The 17675-nt window shown below is 49.6% G+C and overlaps 1 protein-coding gene and 1 long non-coding RNA gene across 2 annotated transcripts; one reads left to right on the top strand and one right to left on the bottom strand.

Annotated features, from left to right (window-relative positions):
• Window positions 1-1930: 1930 nt before the first annotated feature.
• LOC108537029 (uncharacterized) lies at window positions 1931-11125 on the top strand. Its single transcript, XR_001887691.1, has 2 exons — window positions 1931-2279; window positions 10660-11125. It is a non-coding gene; the product is annotated as an uncharacterized LOC108537029 (long non-coding RNA).
• A 1825-nt stretch (window positions 11126-12950) lies between these two features.
• Window positions 12951-14698, bottom strand: PPP1R3G (protein phosphatase 1 regulatory subunit 3G). The gene has a single exon (XM_017884139.1). It carries the CDS (start codon window positions 14675-14677, stop codon window positions 13613-13615), a length of 1065 nt encoding a protein of 354 aa, XP_017739628.1. The 5' UTR covers window positions 14678-14698; the 3' UTR covers window positions 12951-13612.
• Between the last annotated feature and the right edge of the window lie 2977 nt (window positions 14699-17675).

The following is a 17675-nucleotide window of genomic DNA, read 5'->3' as shown; positions in this document are numbered from 1 at the left end:
TATATATATATATATATATATATATATATATATATATAACATATATGTATATAACGTGTGTGTGTGTGTATATATATATATTTTTTAATTAGCCGAGTGTGGTGGCACGTGCTATAGTGGTCCCAGCTACTCAGGAGGCTGAGCTAGGAAGATCGCTTGAGCCCAGGAGGTGGAGGTTGCAGTGAGCCTAGATCAGGCCTCTGCACTCTAGCCTGGGTAACAGAGTGAGACCCTGTCTTTAGGAAAAAAAAAATATATATATATATATAAGTGTGTATCTTCAACCAGCCCCCTCAAATCCAAGGGAAACATGAGTCTGCAAAGCACAGGCACTGCCCAGGTTGTAGCCCCCACTGGTACAAGAAGAGAGAAGAAAGCTGTGACCCACCCTCAGAACCTCTGATAGGCAAGCTGATGCCACCAGTCAGTGTGGACAATGGCTGTCACCCACCGAGCAGGTGACTGTGTGAGCAGCAGTTGGTGGGGAGTGGCAGGGGAGAGACCACAAATATGGGAAAAGTCCTCTCAGCAACCAGGTGTGAAGAATAGGTGTTCCTCCAGCCCACCCCCAGCTGAGAGTTAGGATTGAGTAAAGTCATCCAGGAAAGTGGCATCACATCCCATGAGTGCCTAACCAAGTCGAAAGCAGCCATTCCCCTCAGCGAGGGAGAGACACAGTTGACAAGTGAGGACACCAGGGGTTCTGCCCACCTGACACTAATGGGTGCGTACCTCGGGTGATGTAAGATGAGGCGTGTGGACGTGTACCTCCCTCAGTCTGTTCCAGCCACCCTGCCTCAGATGGGCCATTCGCAGCATGCATTGTTTCCAGCTTTTGACTAAAGCAGATAAAGCCACTGTCAATATCCTTGTGTGTGTCTCCTGGTGCTCATGTGTACACACTCCTGTACCTAGGTGGATTTCTGATCATGAGGTTGTTCTGGTTCAGGAGATACTGCCAAACAGGTTTGCATAGTGACAGGCCCACTCTGAGGGTGTGTAAATGGGTTTGCTTATGAGAATGGCATTGTGAAGCAGGGATCTCTGGGCCAAACTCAGGCTGAGAAGCAGCTCTCTGCTGTGGGCAGCCTGCATCCAAAGGCCGCCTGGCCCTACACTGCTCCTGAGCAGAGCAGAAGAGCCACGTGGCCTGCTGGCCCTGCCCTACCAGCTACTCACAATGCCAACCGTGGGGAGGCTGAGGGTCCATCTGAATGAAGAAAATGCCGTTTCCTTACATGTGTGGAGCTGGCTGGGTTTGGAATGAAGCAGGATGTGTAAACGCAGAGACTGTATCTGTAGATGTAGGTGTGGAGTAGTCCATAGAAATGAAGGTCCAAGCTGGGTGCGGTGGTGCACCCCTGTAGTCCCAGCCACTCAGGAGGCCAAGGCAGGAGGACTGCCTGGCCCAGGAGTTCAAGGCCAGCCTGGGCAACATAGCAAGATCCTATCTCTAAAAATAATTTTTTTGTTGTTTAAAACACACAAAAACAAAAAGAACAGACACCAAACAGGAGGCCCCTCAAGAGTAGCTGCTTCGGCTCGGGTGGATGATCTCTGAAGAGGCTGTCGTAAGGAAAGGCAGTGTATGTAAGTGAGATTAGCGTGTGTACACCATGTATATGATGTCATAATGATGTGCATGCTTCATACACATCTGTGGTGGGTTGAGTATTTGTCTCCTTCGTTGCTCATGTTGAAACTGAATCCCAAAGTGGCAGTATTGAGAGAAGGGGCCTTTAAGAGGTGATCGGGTCATGCAGGCTCTGCCATCATGAATAGATTAATCCATTAAGATATTAATTTATTGGCCGGGTACAGTGGATCACACCTGTAATCCCAGCACTTTAGGAGGCTGAGGCAGGAGGATTCCTTGAGCTCAGGAGTTAGAGACCAGCCTGGAAAACATAGTGAGAGGCTGTTTCTATAAAAAAATCAACAAAAATGATCCAGGTGTGGTGGCTTATGCCTGTAGTCCCAGCTACTTAGGAGACAGAGCCTGGAGGATCACTTTAATACAGGAGATCGAGGCTGCCATGAGCCATGATCGTGCCACTATACTCCAGCCTGGGTGACAGAACAAGACCCCGTCTCAAATATATAGATATGTTAGACTGGTGGCTTTCTAAGAAGAGGAAGAGAAACCTGAACACGCCTGCTTAGCCCCCTCACCATGAGATGCTCTGCATCACCTCAGAACTCTTCAGGGAGTCTCCACCAGCAAGAAGGCCCTCACCACATGCAGCTCCTTCACCGTGGACTCCTCAGCCTCTATAACTGTAAGACATGAATTCCCTTTCTTTATAAATTGTCCAGTTCCAGGTATTCTGTTACAAACCACAAAACAAACAAAGAGCATCCCACCATGTGGACAAGAAACAAATGGATGCTTTCTGCCCAGGTAGCAAAAACAGTTTGTCTGGTTAGCACACACAGGGCTACTGTCATTTGTTCTCCCAACTGCAAGATTCAGTTATGCTTCCTACATTCAGCTGGAGCCAGACAGTGTTTATCCTCAGAATAAAATCAGCAAAAACCAAACTGGCAGAGGCCAGAGGGAAAAGAGAAAGATGCTGAGACCAACAGCTTGCTTGGCACTTCACAACTAACTTCCCTCAGTGCTCACAACGATCTGTATTAGGCAGGAGTTACCGCCCCTATTTTGCAAGCATGAAAACTCACTCTCACTATTTTAAGGGTCTTGTCTGAAAGCACTTGGCTAGCCAGGGACGAGCTGGTGGCAACTGCAGGCCTGGCTGTCCTGGAGCCAGTGCCTCATCCCCACACAGGCCACCTCCCCCATAGCTAAGGGTACTTCTTCACCAATGCTTTATACACTGCTCAGTAGTAGGGTTGGATTTTTGTGTTTGTTTTTTTGAAACAGTCTTGCTCCATCACCAGACTGGAGCACAGTGGCATGATCATGACTCACTACAGCCTCTACCTCCCAGGTTCAAGCAATCATGACTCACTACAGCCTCTACCTCCCAGGTTCAAGCAATCCTCCTACCTCAGCCTCCCAAGTAGCTGGGACTACAGGGGTGCGCCACCACACCCAGCTAATTTTTAAATTTTTTGTAGATATAAGGTCTCACTATGTTGTCCTGGCTGGTCTCAAACTCCTGGCCTCAAGCAATCCTCCCACCTCAGTTTCCCAATGTGCTGAGATTACAGGGATGCGCTACTGCACCCACCTTGTGGTAGTTTTTTCTATCTTTTTTTTTTAAAGGTTTTGTTTAATTTTTATTATTGTAACCCTTATTGTGAAATGGTTTAAAACTCACAAGAAATTGCAGAAGTAGCACACAGAGGTCCCATATACCCCATATACCCTTCCCACAGATCTCCACCATGAAAATGTCTTTTGTAATCATAGTACATTGTCAAAATCAGGAAATCTACTTTGGCATAATACCCAGGGTTTGTTTTTTGGTTTGTTTGTTTGTTTTTTTTTTTGAGACGGAGTCTCGCTCTGTCGCCCAGGCTGGAGTGCAGTGGCCGGATCTCAGCTCACTGCAAGCTCCGCCTCCCGGGTTCACACCATTCTCCTGCCTCAGCCTCCCGAGTAGCTGGGACTACAGGCGCCCGCCACCTCGCCCGGCTAGTTTTTTGTATTTTTTAGTAGAGACGGGGTTTCACCGTGTTAGCCAGGATGGTCTCGATCTCCTGACCTCGTGATCCGCCCGTCTCGGCCTCCCAAAGTGCTGGGATTACAGGCTTGAGCCACCGCGCCCGGCCTAATACCCGGGGTTTTTTTTGTTTTGTTTTGTTTTTTGTTTTTTTGAGATGGAGACTCACTCTGTCACCCAGGCTGTAGTGCAGTTGTGCGATCTTGGCTCACTGCAACCTCTACCTCCTGGGCTTAAGCAATTCTCCTGCCTCAGCCTCCCAAGTAGCTGGGACGACAGGGGTGAGCCACCATGCCTGGCTAATTTTTGTATTTTTAGTAGAGAGGAGGTTTCACCACATTGGCCAGGCTGGCCTCGAACTCCTGACCTCAAATGACCCACCTGCCTCGGCCTTCCAAAGTGCTGGGATTATAGGCGTGAGCCACCGCACCTGGCCAATACTCAGGATTTTTAACCTCAGCAATGAGGTTTGTTAAATTAAGTTTATCCTAAAGCTGTCTCCTTACATATTTTAAGTTTGGCCTAGACGTTTTTCTGTACACAGTGCACTGTAACCTAACTGGATGTGTAAACAGACTGTAACCTACATTTGTGCCAATCATTGAGTTTCAGCCAATCACAGGCAGCCAACTGTTGAAATCAGCTTCAAATAAGGCAATAAGCTGTAACCAATCCGGTTGTTTCTGTACTTCACTTCCATCTTCTGTACGTCACTTGCCTTTTTCTTTTAATCTTATCATTAATCTTTTCATCTTATCATTAATCTTCTTCCACCACATGGTTGCACTGGAAGCCTCTCTGAATCTATTCTAGTCCCCAGGCTGCCTGACTCATGAATAGTTCTTTGCTTGGTTAAACTCTGTTAAATGTAATTTGTCTAAGGTTTTTCCTTTAACAGGTTTTAGGTCAAATAATTCTTTATTATGAGGAGCTGTTTAGCAGCACCCAGGGGTTCTACCACTAGAGGCCAGACTCACACCCTCTCCCCGATTGTGAGCACCAAAAAATGTTTGTAGACACAATGATCACTTTTATTTTAAATCTTTAATTGATATATAATAGTTGTACATATTTGGGGGTACATGTGCTATTTTGATACCTGTATAATATGTGTGATGATCATATCAGGGTAACTGTGCTATCCATCATCTCAAACAATTATCTTGGTGTTGAAAACATTACAAATCTTCTCTCCTGGCTATTTTTAAATACAGTAAATTATCGTGAACTATACTTTCCCTCCAGTACTACCAAATATTAAACATATTCCTTCTATCTAACTGTATATTTTTACCTATTAACCAACTCCTCTTCATCCCCCTCCCCCTTCAGTGATCTCTTTTAAAGTAGCACATTGCTTACATTCTGTATTCAAATCAGGGCTTTGGTTCCACAATTTTTAGGTGTAATACATACAGAAACATAACCATACAGTTGCGCAGCAAACAAAAAGTACAAGAAAATCTTCAGAGTTGAACAGACATTTTCAAGCCACACACATAGAATTACCCTGTTTAAAAACCAGGAGACATCTGAAGGCTGGGTTTGGACTGCAGTAATTTTCAGTGTAAATAAACACTGTCAAAACCACATTCACAGAAATCTGTTAGTCATCCCTAATATTCCACCAGGCACGCTGCTCAAGCAAATGTGTTTTCTAATGTGTTGTTTTGTTGTGTTAAGAAACAGGATCTCACTCTGTCATCCAGGCTGGAGTCCAGTGGTGCTATCATAGTTCACTGCAGCCTCAAACTCCTTGGCTCAAGCGATGCTCCCACTTAAGCCTCCCGAGTAGCTTGGACTACAGGTGTGTGCCATCAGGCCTGGCTAATTTTTAAAAATTTTTTTATAGAGATGGGGTCTTGCTTTGTTGTCCAGGCTTGTCTTGAACTCCTGGCCTCGATGAACCTACTGCCTCAGCCTCCCAAAGTGCTGGGGTTACAGGCATGAGCCACTGCACCTGGCCTCAAGCAAATCTTAAAACAGAGGTAAATGAGGTTTTTTCTTTCACCTTATTAGAAGGAACTGTATAAAATTCCACATAATCACATTAAAATACACCGTCCACAATAGTGGCTCGTTCTTGCCACGGCTTATCACTACTTGCGTAGCTGATGAAGGAGCACCCAGCCCCATCTGGTTTCAGTTAAGTCAGACAGTTTACCAACAGGAAGTGGATGGCTATCTCTGCCCCAGTCGGGATTGGGGGCCTCATCAGGCCCACTGGCAAGTCAGGATCCTGCACAGGCAGCATCCCTAGAAAGCTCAGGGACTCCAGACACACACCTGGCTAGGCTACCTTGCATTTGCAGACCCTGAAGAAATGACTTGGACATTTCAGTGATATTACAATGGTGGACGATGGACTATTACTCACAAGGAAGCCATTGCACATGAAATTGGGTCTCCCTTGCCCTACAATCCCAAACCTCTGCTATCACGTAACGGTTAATGGACCACAAGCATCCACCGTTGCCTCTCATGCGTGTGCCTGCAGAGAATGGGGCCGAATTGTTATAGACACCCTTGAATCTAACAAATCTAACCAGATAGTACAGACTCTTTTTAAAAATTTCTTTTGTGGCCGGGCACAGCAGCTCACGCCTGTAATCCCAGCGCTTTGGGAGGCCGAGGCGGGTGGATCACGAGGTCAGGAGATCAAGACCATCCTGGCTAACATGGTGAAACTCCATCTCTACTAAAAGTACAAAAAATTAGCCGGGCGAGGTGGCGGGCGCCTGTAGTTCCAGCTTCTCGGGAGGCTGAGGCAGGAGAATGGTGTGAACCCGGGAGGCGGAGCTTGCACTGAGCCGAGATGGCGCCACTGCACTCCAGCCTGGGCAACAGAGCGAGACTCCGTCTCAAAAAGAAAAAAAAAAAAATTTGTAAAGTGACAAATTATAGCTGGATATACCAGACTCATTTTGTAAGATTTTCTGAGTCAACTGGTCATGGCAGAGTCTAAAGTGAAGGCTCAGAAAGCTCTGCCTTTACCTTTGAAGCAGCCATGTGGGCACTTCTGCCCAGGCCAGAGGCAGCAGAGGCCAGGGAGAACGACCAACAGCCTGGGCTTGGAGCCCCAAGGCAGTCGTTCCATCCCCTCCACTGTCATAGTGATGGGCCATGCTAGGCAGGGACAGCCCCTGGCCTCAGAACTTAATATTTTACAGTACATCTCAAAGGCATCGTTTCCTCTGCCAAAAAAAAAAAAAAAAAAAAATCAGTCCTCCAGGGCTCATTGCACCAACACATAAATTCATCTTTAATTACTTTGGTAAACAGCACAATCCAAAATAGCTCAGGACTCTGGTTACAAAAGCAACATCTAGTTCAGGTGGTTTTTTGGGGAGGGGTTGCAGGTGGGGGACTCACAGACCTTTCTAAATGTGTACTGAGTTATTTTATTTCCAAAGAACATATTGTGTGTTTCATTGTGAACACTTGTCTCCAGTTTAATATCCAAGTATATTCACAAATATCTTGAGGACCTTCACACCCAGTTGGATCTATGCTTTTACAATCCTAATGCAGCAAACAGAAACTCACTAATCTCGGGTTCTGCACCTGATGGTGATCCAAGCGTCACAGGGGCTCTGGGTTTGCTGGCTGAAAAATGCAATTAAAAAACAAATGCCTGAAGTCTGTGCACATAAACATGACTGCTGCTTCACCAGACTGAAAGGAACGCAAACGGAATGCCTCAACCTACTTACGGTGGTTCTGAACACGCTCACTGCATTTTTTTTTTTTTTGAGATGGAGTCTCCCTCTGTCGCCCAGGCCGGAGTGCAGTGGCACGATCTCAGCTCACTGCAACCTCCGCCTCCCGGGTTCAAGGGATTGTTCTGCCTCAGCCTCCCGGGTAGCTGGGACTACAGGCATGCACCACCACACCCAGCTAATATTCTTTTTCATATTTTTAGTAGAGACAGGGTTTCACCATATTGGCCAGGCTGGTCTTGAACTCCTGACCTTGTGATCTGCCCGCCTCAGCCTCCCAAAGTGTTGGGGTAACAGGTGTGAGCCACCACGGCCGGCCATTTTTAAAATACAATGTAAAATCTATGCGAAGAAAAACTTTCTGGGAAATAGTGAGTTATTTCACCTACTAAGGGTTTAAAAAGATGCTGCCTCACCTGCACCAGAACAGCCTCCTGATGACAAGGGTTCTTTACCCAAAGCCATCAAGGGAGGAGCTGAAATCGCACATCCTCAGAGAGCACAGTGAGACTATCCCTTTAAGGGCTATTGGTTTCCCAGGAACATGAAATTCTCATCTGCCAGAGTGGATGCTTCCTCAACCTGACCCGAGAGCAGCTACTTCTAGAAAAATCATCTGCAAGAGGTGCTCATGAAATTTTCAACTTGGATGAAATGTTTCAAGCTTAGTTCATGAAATCTGTCTGCCCCACTCCTAATTCCATCCAGATTTTCAGACCGAATTTCCTATTTCCAGCTATGTTAGGATGCTGTTGACTCTATGGGAAATGACCTTAGGTAACAAGTTTCAAAGAACAGGACCTGACCAATGACAGCGAAGAGAATGGCAGGAAGAACTACAATCACAGAAATTATACCAGCCCAATCTCCTTAAATGTCTAAGTCACTTGAAAATGTGACCTTACCAGAAAAGTTTGCATATGTGTATGTGTGGTTTGTATAAATGTGGAGATTCTGGTTGAACTTGCTCTGAACTCATGACTTAGTTAAACAGCCTTTTACTCCTCCATTGATCTCACCTATTTGATTCTTCTAGTACCCAACTCAGTGGGAAAATCTCACCAGCAAATCTTAAAAGGAAGCCCTTGATCTTTGCCATCTCAAACATCTTCATTTAGCTGACATGTGCCTCTGTTCTTTCCAAAATTTTCCTGTTCACAGTCTACCAAAGTCAAAGAACTAGGCTTCACAAAAAGCAAATGCAATGTCTACCAAAAAGCTTCAAAAGAGTTGAAATCTGAATGCGCCTGAAGTTACGGTGTTTAGCCCTCTAACAACCAGACCTTGGAGGATTTAAGGATCAGTGACGGCTGTGTTCTGATGGCACCTCCCTGATCAGCTAAAGGGAGTCCAAAGAGGAACACAACAGATCACAAGGTGGAATGTGTCTATTTTGTGGTCTGGAAGCAAAAAACAGTGTTTCCCGGGTTTCCAAGCACCTGCCCACTTACACACAAGACAGCCAGAACCACTGTGTAGGAGGGGAGGCCGGGACACTGCAATGAGCCCAGGGTGTCAGCTGTTCCCAGCCCCTTGCCTTAGTGACTTCAGGCAGCACATCCCCGATTCCAGAAGCCCATCGGGTCCCGCATCTTGGGGACTGGCTGGACAAACGCTGGACTGCAAATAGCTCACGATCCGTGTTGCCAGTTCAGTTTCCACAAGTCACAGCATAGTCTTTTAATCTCCAAACCTGGGTCCTATTGTGTGAACCAAAAATGCAAGTTTGAGTTCGTTTCATGATGCCACACACACAGACACAAAAATCACATTTCCTCCCTAGGGCTGTCCCTTTCACTCCTGACAAAGAACACATGGCACCAATCACTCTGTCCCACAAAGCTCCAAGCCACAACACTCCAAAGAAGCACACAACTGAGTCGGGCAATGAAAGATCTCAGCCTGCTACAATAGAAACCGTTGTGCTAGAAAGCTGAAATATGGAAACCTATGAAATGATGTATGAAGAGTCCGACACTAACGCTCCTAAAATGAACTGGGCAGGAAGGCTGTGCTTCACTGTGGGCGGACTCCTTGTGGACAGGCTCAAGAGCCTCAGCGTTGCAGGGAAGCCCTCACCCCGGGTCAAGGCAGAAAAAAGGACGCTGCGTGAGGGGACGGTCAGAATGGAAAGCCCACTGCACACCTGAGAGGAGAAAATCCCCTGCCCCTAGAGCTGAGGTTTGTGGATAACAGCAACTACCCTATTCCCAGTTGCTCCTGAAAGGCTGCCCGAGCCGCGGCTCCTGAAGCTGCTCCGGAAAGGCTGCCTGAGCTGCGGCTCCTGAAGCTGCTCCGGAAAGGCTGCCTGAGCTGCGGCTCTTGCTGTCCTGGACAGAGACTTCTGGTGTCCCCAGAGCTCAGTGGGCTTCCAGAGTCCACAGTACACTTCCTGGAGCAGGATCCTAGCCTCTCTATTAGGTCTTGGAACTGGCTGACCACCTTGCTCCATAAACCGAAAAGTTCCCAGGTAGAATATTGTTTCGTACAAACTGCCACGTTCTCAGCCCATGCTTCTGAAGCTCTAGATAGGGACACAATTCATCCAACATTCCCTCACCCAGTGATCCATGGACACGCTGCCAATAAGGAAGAAACTAGACTCCCTCGCTGGTGGAGGACAGGGTCATTAACTCAGCTGAGAATTTAGTTTTTATCACTAGAGCTAGGTAACATGTTAAAGTTACTGCATTTTTAAGGAGAATGACCTTCACTTACTCAAATTGAAGCAAATATTGCTGCAAAAAAGCACTGACTGCACGGCAAGAATTTTGTTTGTGGTGTGTGTGGGGGGTGTATGTGTGTGTGTGTGTTCCTTTCAGGAAATGCACTCTTATATACTTCCTGACTCTGGTCATATTGCCCTTTCCTTTGAAATAACTTTTCAAAAACAAAGAAAACCTATTTTTATTACCATTACATTTCACTGCGTAATGTTTGCTAATGTAGACTAATAGTCTACAATGAGAAGCTGGCACTTTTATAAAATAAAATTGACATTCAAAAGTTTGCCAATGCTAATGCTTTGGAAAGGCTACACGCATTGGTGAAATACTGGGCTGTTTAAAATATTTTACCAAATTATGAGCATTTGAAGCGTTAGTACTACTCTGAGACTGGGAAGACAGCAAAACTAGGTTTCCTTTCCTAGCAGCCATACTGGATGCTCATTATATTATGAAATAATTCTTTTTAAAATGAATCATTTGAATTTTAAAGTATAGTTCTGAAAATCAGTAATGGTGTTATGACAGAATAGAAAGTCTTCTGGACATAACACTAAAAATCTATTTCTCTCTGTTTGATTCTAGATTCAATGGGTTACCATTTTAAAGGATACTAGACAAGAAGATCTCTGGATCATTATATTGGGCTCCTCATTTAAAGTAATCCAAAACAATCCAAAATGTTGCTTTAATGCCACATAAACAAGCATTTTCAAACAATGTTATAGCGTATGTATACTGTCAATATCTTAAAAATTAATGTATTTATAAATACATAGGAAAAGTACGGTTATGCACTAATGTGCTTTTAAGAAATGGTATACCAGATCAAGATTACCTAATGATGCATGAGAAGGCTTGATTGCTTTTATATTTAGTAACATAAAATTGTGTCATTTTGTCATTTATTTTAGTCATAAAGTTTTATAAGCATATATGAATTAAGTATTTATTATTTCATCGATGTGACCATTGACCATTTTTAAAAGTCTAAATTGTAATTTGTTAACTCCTGATGGCTTGCTATCAATAAATTATTTTTTTCCTATGATCCGTTTCCTTTGGAAACACTGCCATAGTCAAACGGATATCTCCAGCCCGAAGTTCAAACTAAATACGTCTATTGTGTAAGATGCCACATTTTGAAGCACAGAAATACCTGGCAGTTTTGTAGTTTGAAGCTAATTCAAACAGGTGCTGTATTTCAGTTGCACTGACGTGTTATTTTTTTTAGGTGAAAGAAGGCAACAGGCAGATTCCCCTATCCGATACAATAATAACCGCACTTTTCACATTTTCGTGTTTATTCTAAACAAGATTACTGAGTCATATAAAGTTTTACCTTTACCCAAAGGGGGTTTATTTCAAGTGGCAAAAGCTCATTAAAAGTCTAAATTCTTTATTAACTATAATTCTCAGCATAGTGTTTAAAAAACACTACTTCTCTAGAGCAGGGGTTGGCAAGTATTCTGTGAAAGGGCTAGACAGCAAATATTTTCCACTTTGCCATCTGGTCTCTGCTGTGTCTACTCCACTCTGCTGCGGCAGCATGGAAGCAGCACAGAGAAGACAGAAACGAGTGTGTACGGCTGTGTTCCAGTAAAACCTGATTTGTGAACACTGAAATATGTATTTTATATAATTCTCATGTACCACCAAATAGTACTTTCTTTGGAATTTTTTTCAGCAATTTAAAAATGTAAGAGGCCGGGTGAAGTGGCTCATGCCTATTATCCTAGCACTTTGGGAGGCCAAGGCGGGTGGATCACCTGAGGTCAGGTGTTCAAGACTAGCCTGGCCAACATGGTGAAACCCTGTCTCTACCAAAAATACAAAAATTAGCCAGGTATGGTGGCAGATGCCTATAATCCCAGCTACTCTGGACGTTGAGGCAGGAGAATCGCTTGAACCTGGGGGGCGGAGGTTGCAATGAGCCAAGATTGCACTATTGCACTCCAGCCTGGGCGACAAGAGTGGAACTCCGTCTCAAAAAATAATAATAAAATAAAATAAAAAATCAAAATGTAAAAATTATTCTTAGGTCGCAGGCCTTACAAGAACAGGCGATGTGCCAGATTTGGCCCATGGGCTATAGTATGCATGTCCTGCCTTGTTCTATCAAGCAACAGTGAAACTGTCCCTCCTTAGAGACTACCATCCCTAAAACCACTGATTGTACTCGCCACGTGCTGGAAAATGGGAAGAATAAAAAAAGGGAAATCACTGAGGCAGAGTCAAGGGGTGACAGACCTTACTCGGGACGCCCTCCTGCCCGCCCGTGCACAGACGGCCACATCATCTTGCATCTACAGCCAGCACAGCGACCAAGGCCGTCCATACTCCACCCCACAGGCCTGCAGAGGTGGCCATCTGCGTCTGCGCAGCACTGACTCGCTGGGCATGCTTCCTCTTCCATCAAGTCACCATTCCCCACTGTGGCTCTAAGAGGAACAGAAAGCCACCTTTCCATCCCCCATCCCCTGCGCTAGAAGTCCAGAGACTAAAAGGGCCCAACTTCTCTGACTGCTACTGGCCCAGCGAGTCTCACGACAGTGTGCTCTGTCTACACAAAGGGCGCTGGGGCGTGCGTGCCCGGCTCTCGCAGATCACAGCCAAGGCCTGCCCGAGGACTCTGGCATTTCAATTCACCAAACGTCTTAATTCGGAGAGGGTCAGAACACTTTCTACAGAACATTTTAAAGCACATGGGAAGTCTGGGCCCTTTCGCAGCAAAGAGGGAGGACTGAAGGAGAGGAATTTGTAGGCTGTTGTTTAACAATTGTTAAAGCGCGCACATCATCAGCTGACAAAGACTGGCTGACTGCCAGTGCCTCCCCAAAGGCACGAAAGCCAAAATACAGAGTACAGCGTAAAACGGGGTGCGAGTGGCCTTTACTTTTTTAAAGGACATTTGTACACAATCGCACAAATAAACAATGTCAAGTCTGGGCAAACATTTCCCACATCTCAGTCAAAAGAAAAGAGTGGCCTGACCCAGCCGCGACCGGGTTTTCTCTGAGAAATAGGTTGGGATGTAAAGGTCCCACGCGTCCACCCACAGCCCGGGGCACCTTCCTTTGGTGCACGGTGGCAGGACCTTTGTTCTTTCCCTAGGGGTCTCCAGCAAGCTGCAAGGGCTAAAATATGATAGTTAGAGTTAAACACCAATCCCAAGGCCTTAGAACCATGCCCGGGAGTCAGGAGCCTTTTTCTTGGAGGCAGCTGCTCCGGGCCTTGAAAGTTTCTTCCTATTCTGACGCAGGCTGGGAATTCTAGAGGCCTTGTAGGAAGGTCCAAAGGCCGAGAAGACAAGACGGGGGCCAGAGGCTTTCGGAGCTTTGCCTGGGCTCTCTAAGCTCGCTCACTTCTCTGCTGGGGTGCGAGTCGACGGTTGAACGTCTCCCTCCTTTCCCTCCACGCGCCCCTCCCGCCAGATTCGCCATGCCCAGCAAAGCGTCGCAGCAAGTCCCCTGGGGCGGCAGCCCGAGCTCCACGTGCTAATCAACCCCGCCCCACGGCTCTTCCAAGCTCTCCAAGCTCAGAGCGCGTCCGCAGGGCGCGCGAAGCGCAGCGTGTAGTTGGCGCCCGCGTTGTTGTCCCAATACTCGCCCTGCGCACAGCGGTAGCAGACAGCGAAGTGGACCGCGACGCCGCGCGCATCAGCTTGCTCTTCGCCCTCAGGCTGCAGGCCCGGGGGCAGGCACAGCGAGAAGTGGAAGCACTCGGCGCCTGGCTCTTTCTTGGCATCCTGGGAACCTGGCTCGGAGGCCCCCGACTGCGCCTCTGGCGGCTGTGGCTCCAGCGGCTCGGGCTGCAGCTCAGCTGGCACGTCCAGGAAGGAGCGCCACTCGGTAAAGGTGTAGCGCACGGTCACGGCCCTGGGCCCAGGGCAGCAGAGCACGCGGCCGGAGCCCTTCACCTCCGCGCCCGAGGCCGTCGAGCACTGCACGCGCTCCAGGCACACGCGCTGCCGCTGCAGACGCTCGGCCGCGGCGCTCGGCCCCGGGAGCTGGAAGAGCGGTCGGAGCCGGGAAGGCTGCGCTGAGAGGGGCGCGGCCGCTGCCGCGGCGGCCAGCAGTTCCAGGTCCTCAGCACGCATAGGGAAGCTTCGGAGGCGCGAGAGCACTGCGGGCGGCACCTGCGGCTCCTCCGCCTCGCTGAAGTGCTTCACGCTGGCCAGGGTCAGCCCCAGCGTGTCCGCGAACTGCACCCGCTTCTTGCACTTGGCGCAGCAGCCGCCCGGGCCGAGCGGCGCGTCCTCCGCCCCCTCGCCGCCCAGCACCACTGCCTGTTGCTGCTGCTGCTGCAGGAACTTGGCCGCCTGCAGGATGGGGTCGGCGGGCAAGGAGAAGGAGCGCGCGCGGCAGCGGCGGCGGCATTGCAGCAGCTCCTCCTGCTCCTGGAGGGCGGCCTCTTCCTTCGGGGACAGGGGCCTATCCCCTAGCTGAGCGTCAGGACTCAGGGTCTCCGAAGTGCCACCGCCGTCGCCGCCACCCTGCACGCAGAGGACCCCCGGGACGGACAGTTCCTCGACCAGCGGGGGCTCTCCGAAGGGCGCCAGTCCCGGCGCCTGCAAACTTAACCGCGCCCCTGTGGGCTCCATGACGCCGTTCGCCCCTCTGGAGACGCAACTAACTCCTCGGGCCGTGGAAGGAGCGCAGTTCAGGCTCGCCCTCCCCGAGGCGAGTCGCCCCAGGCTCGACAAGGCAACGCAGTTAGTTCCACTTTGGAGCCTCCGGCTTTTAGCTGCGGCAGGGTGAAGTGGGAGGAGGATGCGGGCCTGGGGCCGGCTCCGGGGCCACGCCGCCTCCTGGTTGAACCTGCCCGCGACGGGGGAGGGCCGGGGGCGGGGAGGCGCGGCCGCTGGGACACCTGGAAGCGAGTTCCCGAGGGCTCGGGTGCGGTGTGGGGGGCGACTTTCCGTCGTTCGCGGGCTCCCTGCGGCCCTCGCCCGCACCCCCGGCCGGGCTAGCGTCTATTCCGCCGCCGGAGTGCCTCGAAGTGGGGGTATAGAGGTCGCGCTCAACCTTCAGAGACCCCCACGTGCACAAAGTCTTCCTGCCCATGAACTTGACCTGACGTGTCTGCCCCACGGAGGGTCACTGAGCGCTCTCCTCCGGGCTGTCTCACGGGCCTGGCGAGTCCCGGGTGCAGCGCGCAACTGGGGAAAACTTGCCTACGCAGAAGCTTGCAGGAGGCCCATTCCGCGCCGCCGGAAAGCAGGGAGCGCATCCCTTCCCTTCTGCTCCTGCCTTCCCCAAACTTCAGGGTGCCCCGAGTTCCAATCCCACTGGGAAGCCTGACTCGATCAGGCGCGCTCCGCTCTGCGCTTCCGAAAGCCGGGAGGCAGGAGCCACCGCCCCCATCCGCCCAGTGGCGGCGCGGGGTGGGCTGCGGCCAGACTGGGGCGGGGACCCTGCGGGGACGCGCGGGGGAGCGGCCATGGCCAGCAGCCGAGAGCGGCCGGAGGCCATTCGCGCCGGGCCCGGGAGCACGTCCCGCCCCTCCCCCTGTCCCGCCCGCCGCGCCCGCGAGTCCGCGCCCCGGGTCCCTGCAGGGAGGGAGGAGAGGGAGCCCCGTGGGGCCGGCGCCCACGCCGCACGCACCACTTCCCACCGTGACCGGACGCCGGCGCCCTACGCACCCTCCCCGCCCACCGGGAGTGGGGGCCAGGCCCGGACCGGACTGCGCTGTCACCGCCCTGCCGTTCAGCCTTGCCAGGGGCCAGGGCCCGAACCTGGGGCCCGGGATGGGTGGGGGTACCCGGGGGTTGGTGGAACTTCTAAAAGTGGTGTTTTTCTTGTTTTAGTTTTAAGGCCACCCCGAGGGCCATCTAAGTCAGTGATTCTCACTTCAGCATGCATAGACATCACTCGGGAGCTTGTTGGCACATCACAGGGCCTCACTTCCAGAGTTTCCTTCTTTCTAACTTTTTCGAGATAGGGGTCTTGCAATGCTGCCCAGTTTGGTCTCAAATTCCCGGCCTCAAGCAGTCCTCCCGCCTCAACCTCTAAGGCAGCTGGGATTACAGGCACATCCCACTGCTCCCAGCTCCCTAGCGTTTGTGACTCAGTGGGCTTGGGCTGGGGCCTGGAAGTATTTCTAACAAGGGGATGCTTATGCTGGGCTCTGGGGACCGTATTTAAACCTATGTGGATGTGTATACAGTTACTTACATAGAAAGATGGGGATTCTAGAAACAGAACCACTAATTAAGAAATGTAATTAATTGAGGCTTCATAAATAAAACGTGTCATGGTTTGGCAGAATTGAAAGGGGCCAGGACTTTAGCCATGTTAGCAGAGGGCAGGTAAAAGAGATGGTGAGTGGAGGATGAGAAGCGTGTTAAGAGCTAACATTGATTGATTGAGTAGCTACAGGATGTCCCGTCCATGAAATAGGAATCACATAATTCCTGGCTACATATAGGACACAACACTGCAGAAAGGTTTCTCATCACCAAGGCCCCCTAGGGTGGCTCTCATGAGATTTGAACCCAGGCAGCTTAGAGGAAACATTTCCCCCATTGCTACTAATCTTGGGCTGGGAGTGGTGTCCTGTAAAGGGGGCCCTGTCGGTCCCTTTGCTGGACTCTTGCTGGTCGTTTTATGCCCAGTGTGGAATTCCATGATTGTGTCTCGACATGGGCGTGGCACCTCATGCCCTGGGACGTGGCCAAGAGGCCCCAGGCACACATAGCCTGTCTTCCTGCAGCAACTCTGATTTGGAGAAGGATATTGCTTTTACACTTGAACAAACATTGCTGTATTATGGACTTGAATACAAAATTCACAAACTATTTTAAAGATAAAATAAGACTTAAAAGAGATTTAGAGGTGGTGGTGGTGACCCTTTGGGCTACAACCCTCATCGGGGCACATGTTCACTCCAGGACAGGAAAGAGGTCCGGGAGGTGCTGGGGCATAGAATTTAAGGAGGCATCACTCTTAGGGTCATGCAGGTGCATTGGTCCCAGCCCCAGCCCACTCTCTTCTGTGCGGTGGAAATGCTAAAGGTCCCACCGCCAGGGGGCTCTCAGTGCATCGAGGGAGCCAACACTATACAAACTCAGCCCCTCTGGCCGATGCTGAGAAGGTGGGATCTGACCTGGTCAGGAGGCCAGGGAGGCCTGTGAGGAAGGTGAGGTGGAAGGAATAGCTCGGACTGCAGGAAGAACATGCTGGGCCACGCAGAGGCTCTGCGTTGGAGGGAGTGTCAGGGGGCTGGACTGGAAGAAGGCCAGGGTGGCCTGAAGGCAGAGAGCAGGGAGGAGCTGGCAGAGCTGAGGATGGGAGGGGACAGCCACTCAACCTTGAGCAGTGAGAGGCACTCAAAAGGTTTTGAGTCATGAATGTGACTAACCAGATTTAAATTTTGAAAAGATTATTGTGGATACAGGACAAAGAGCAAATTACTGGGGAGAGAAACAATGGAGTGAGCCCCATAGGAGGCTATTGCCATTGTTGCAGTGAAGGGTGATCATACTTAAGAGATGGCTGTTGTGGGGTGGACAGATCTGAGAGCTATTTAGGAGTGAAAACCAATGTAGCACACTTATGGCCCCAAGTGGGGGGGGAGTGGGTGGGAGGTGTGGGGAGGTG

This window comes from Rhinopithecus bieti, unplaced genomic scaffold, assembly GCF_001698545.2.
Source record: "Rhinopithecus bieti isolate Rb0 unplaced genomic scaffold, ASM169854v2 scaffold_14232, whole genome shotgun sequence".
In the NCBI taxonomy this organism is placed as follows: Eukaryota; Metazoa; Chordata; class Mammalia; order Primates; family Cercopithecidae; genus Rhinopithecus; species Rhinopithecus bieti.
Note: the sequence above shows the minus strand (reverse complement) of the source record. Positions and strands in the feature narration are given on the sequence as shown.

What these genes read in the sequence shown, in the direction of transcription:
- PPP1R3G (XM_017884139.1), bottom strand. Translation starts at nt 14,677, where the DNA reads ATGGAGCCCACAGGGGCGCGGTTAAGTTTGCAGGCGCCGGGACTGGCG.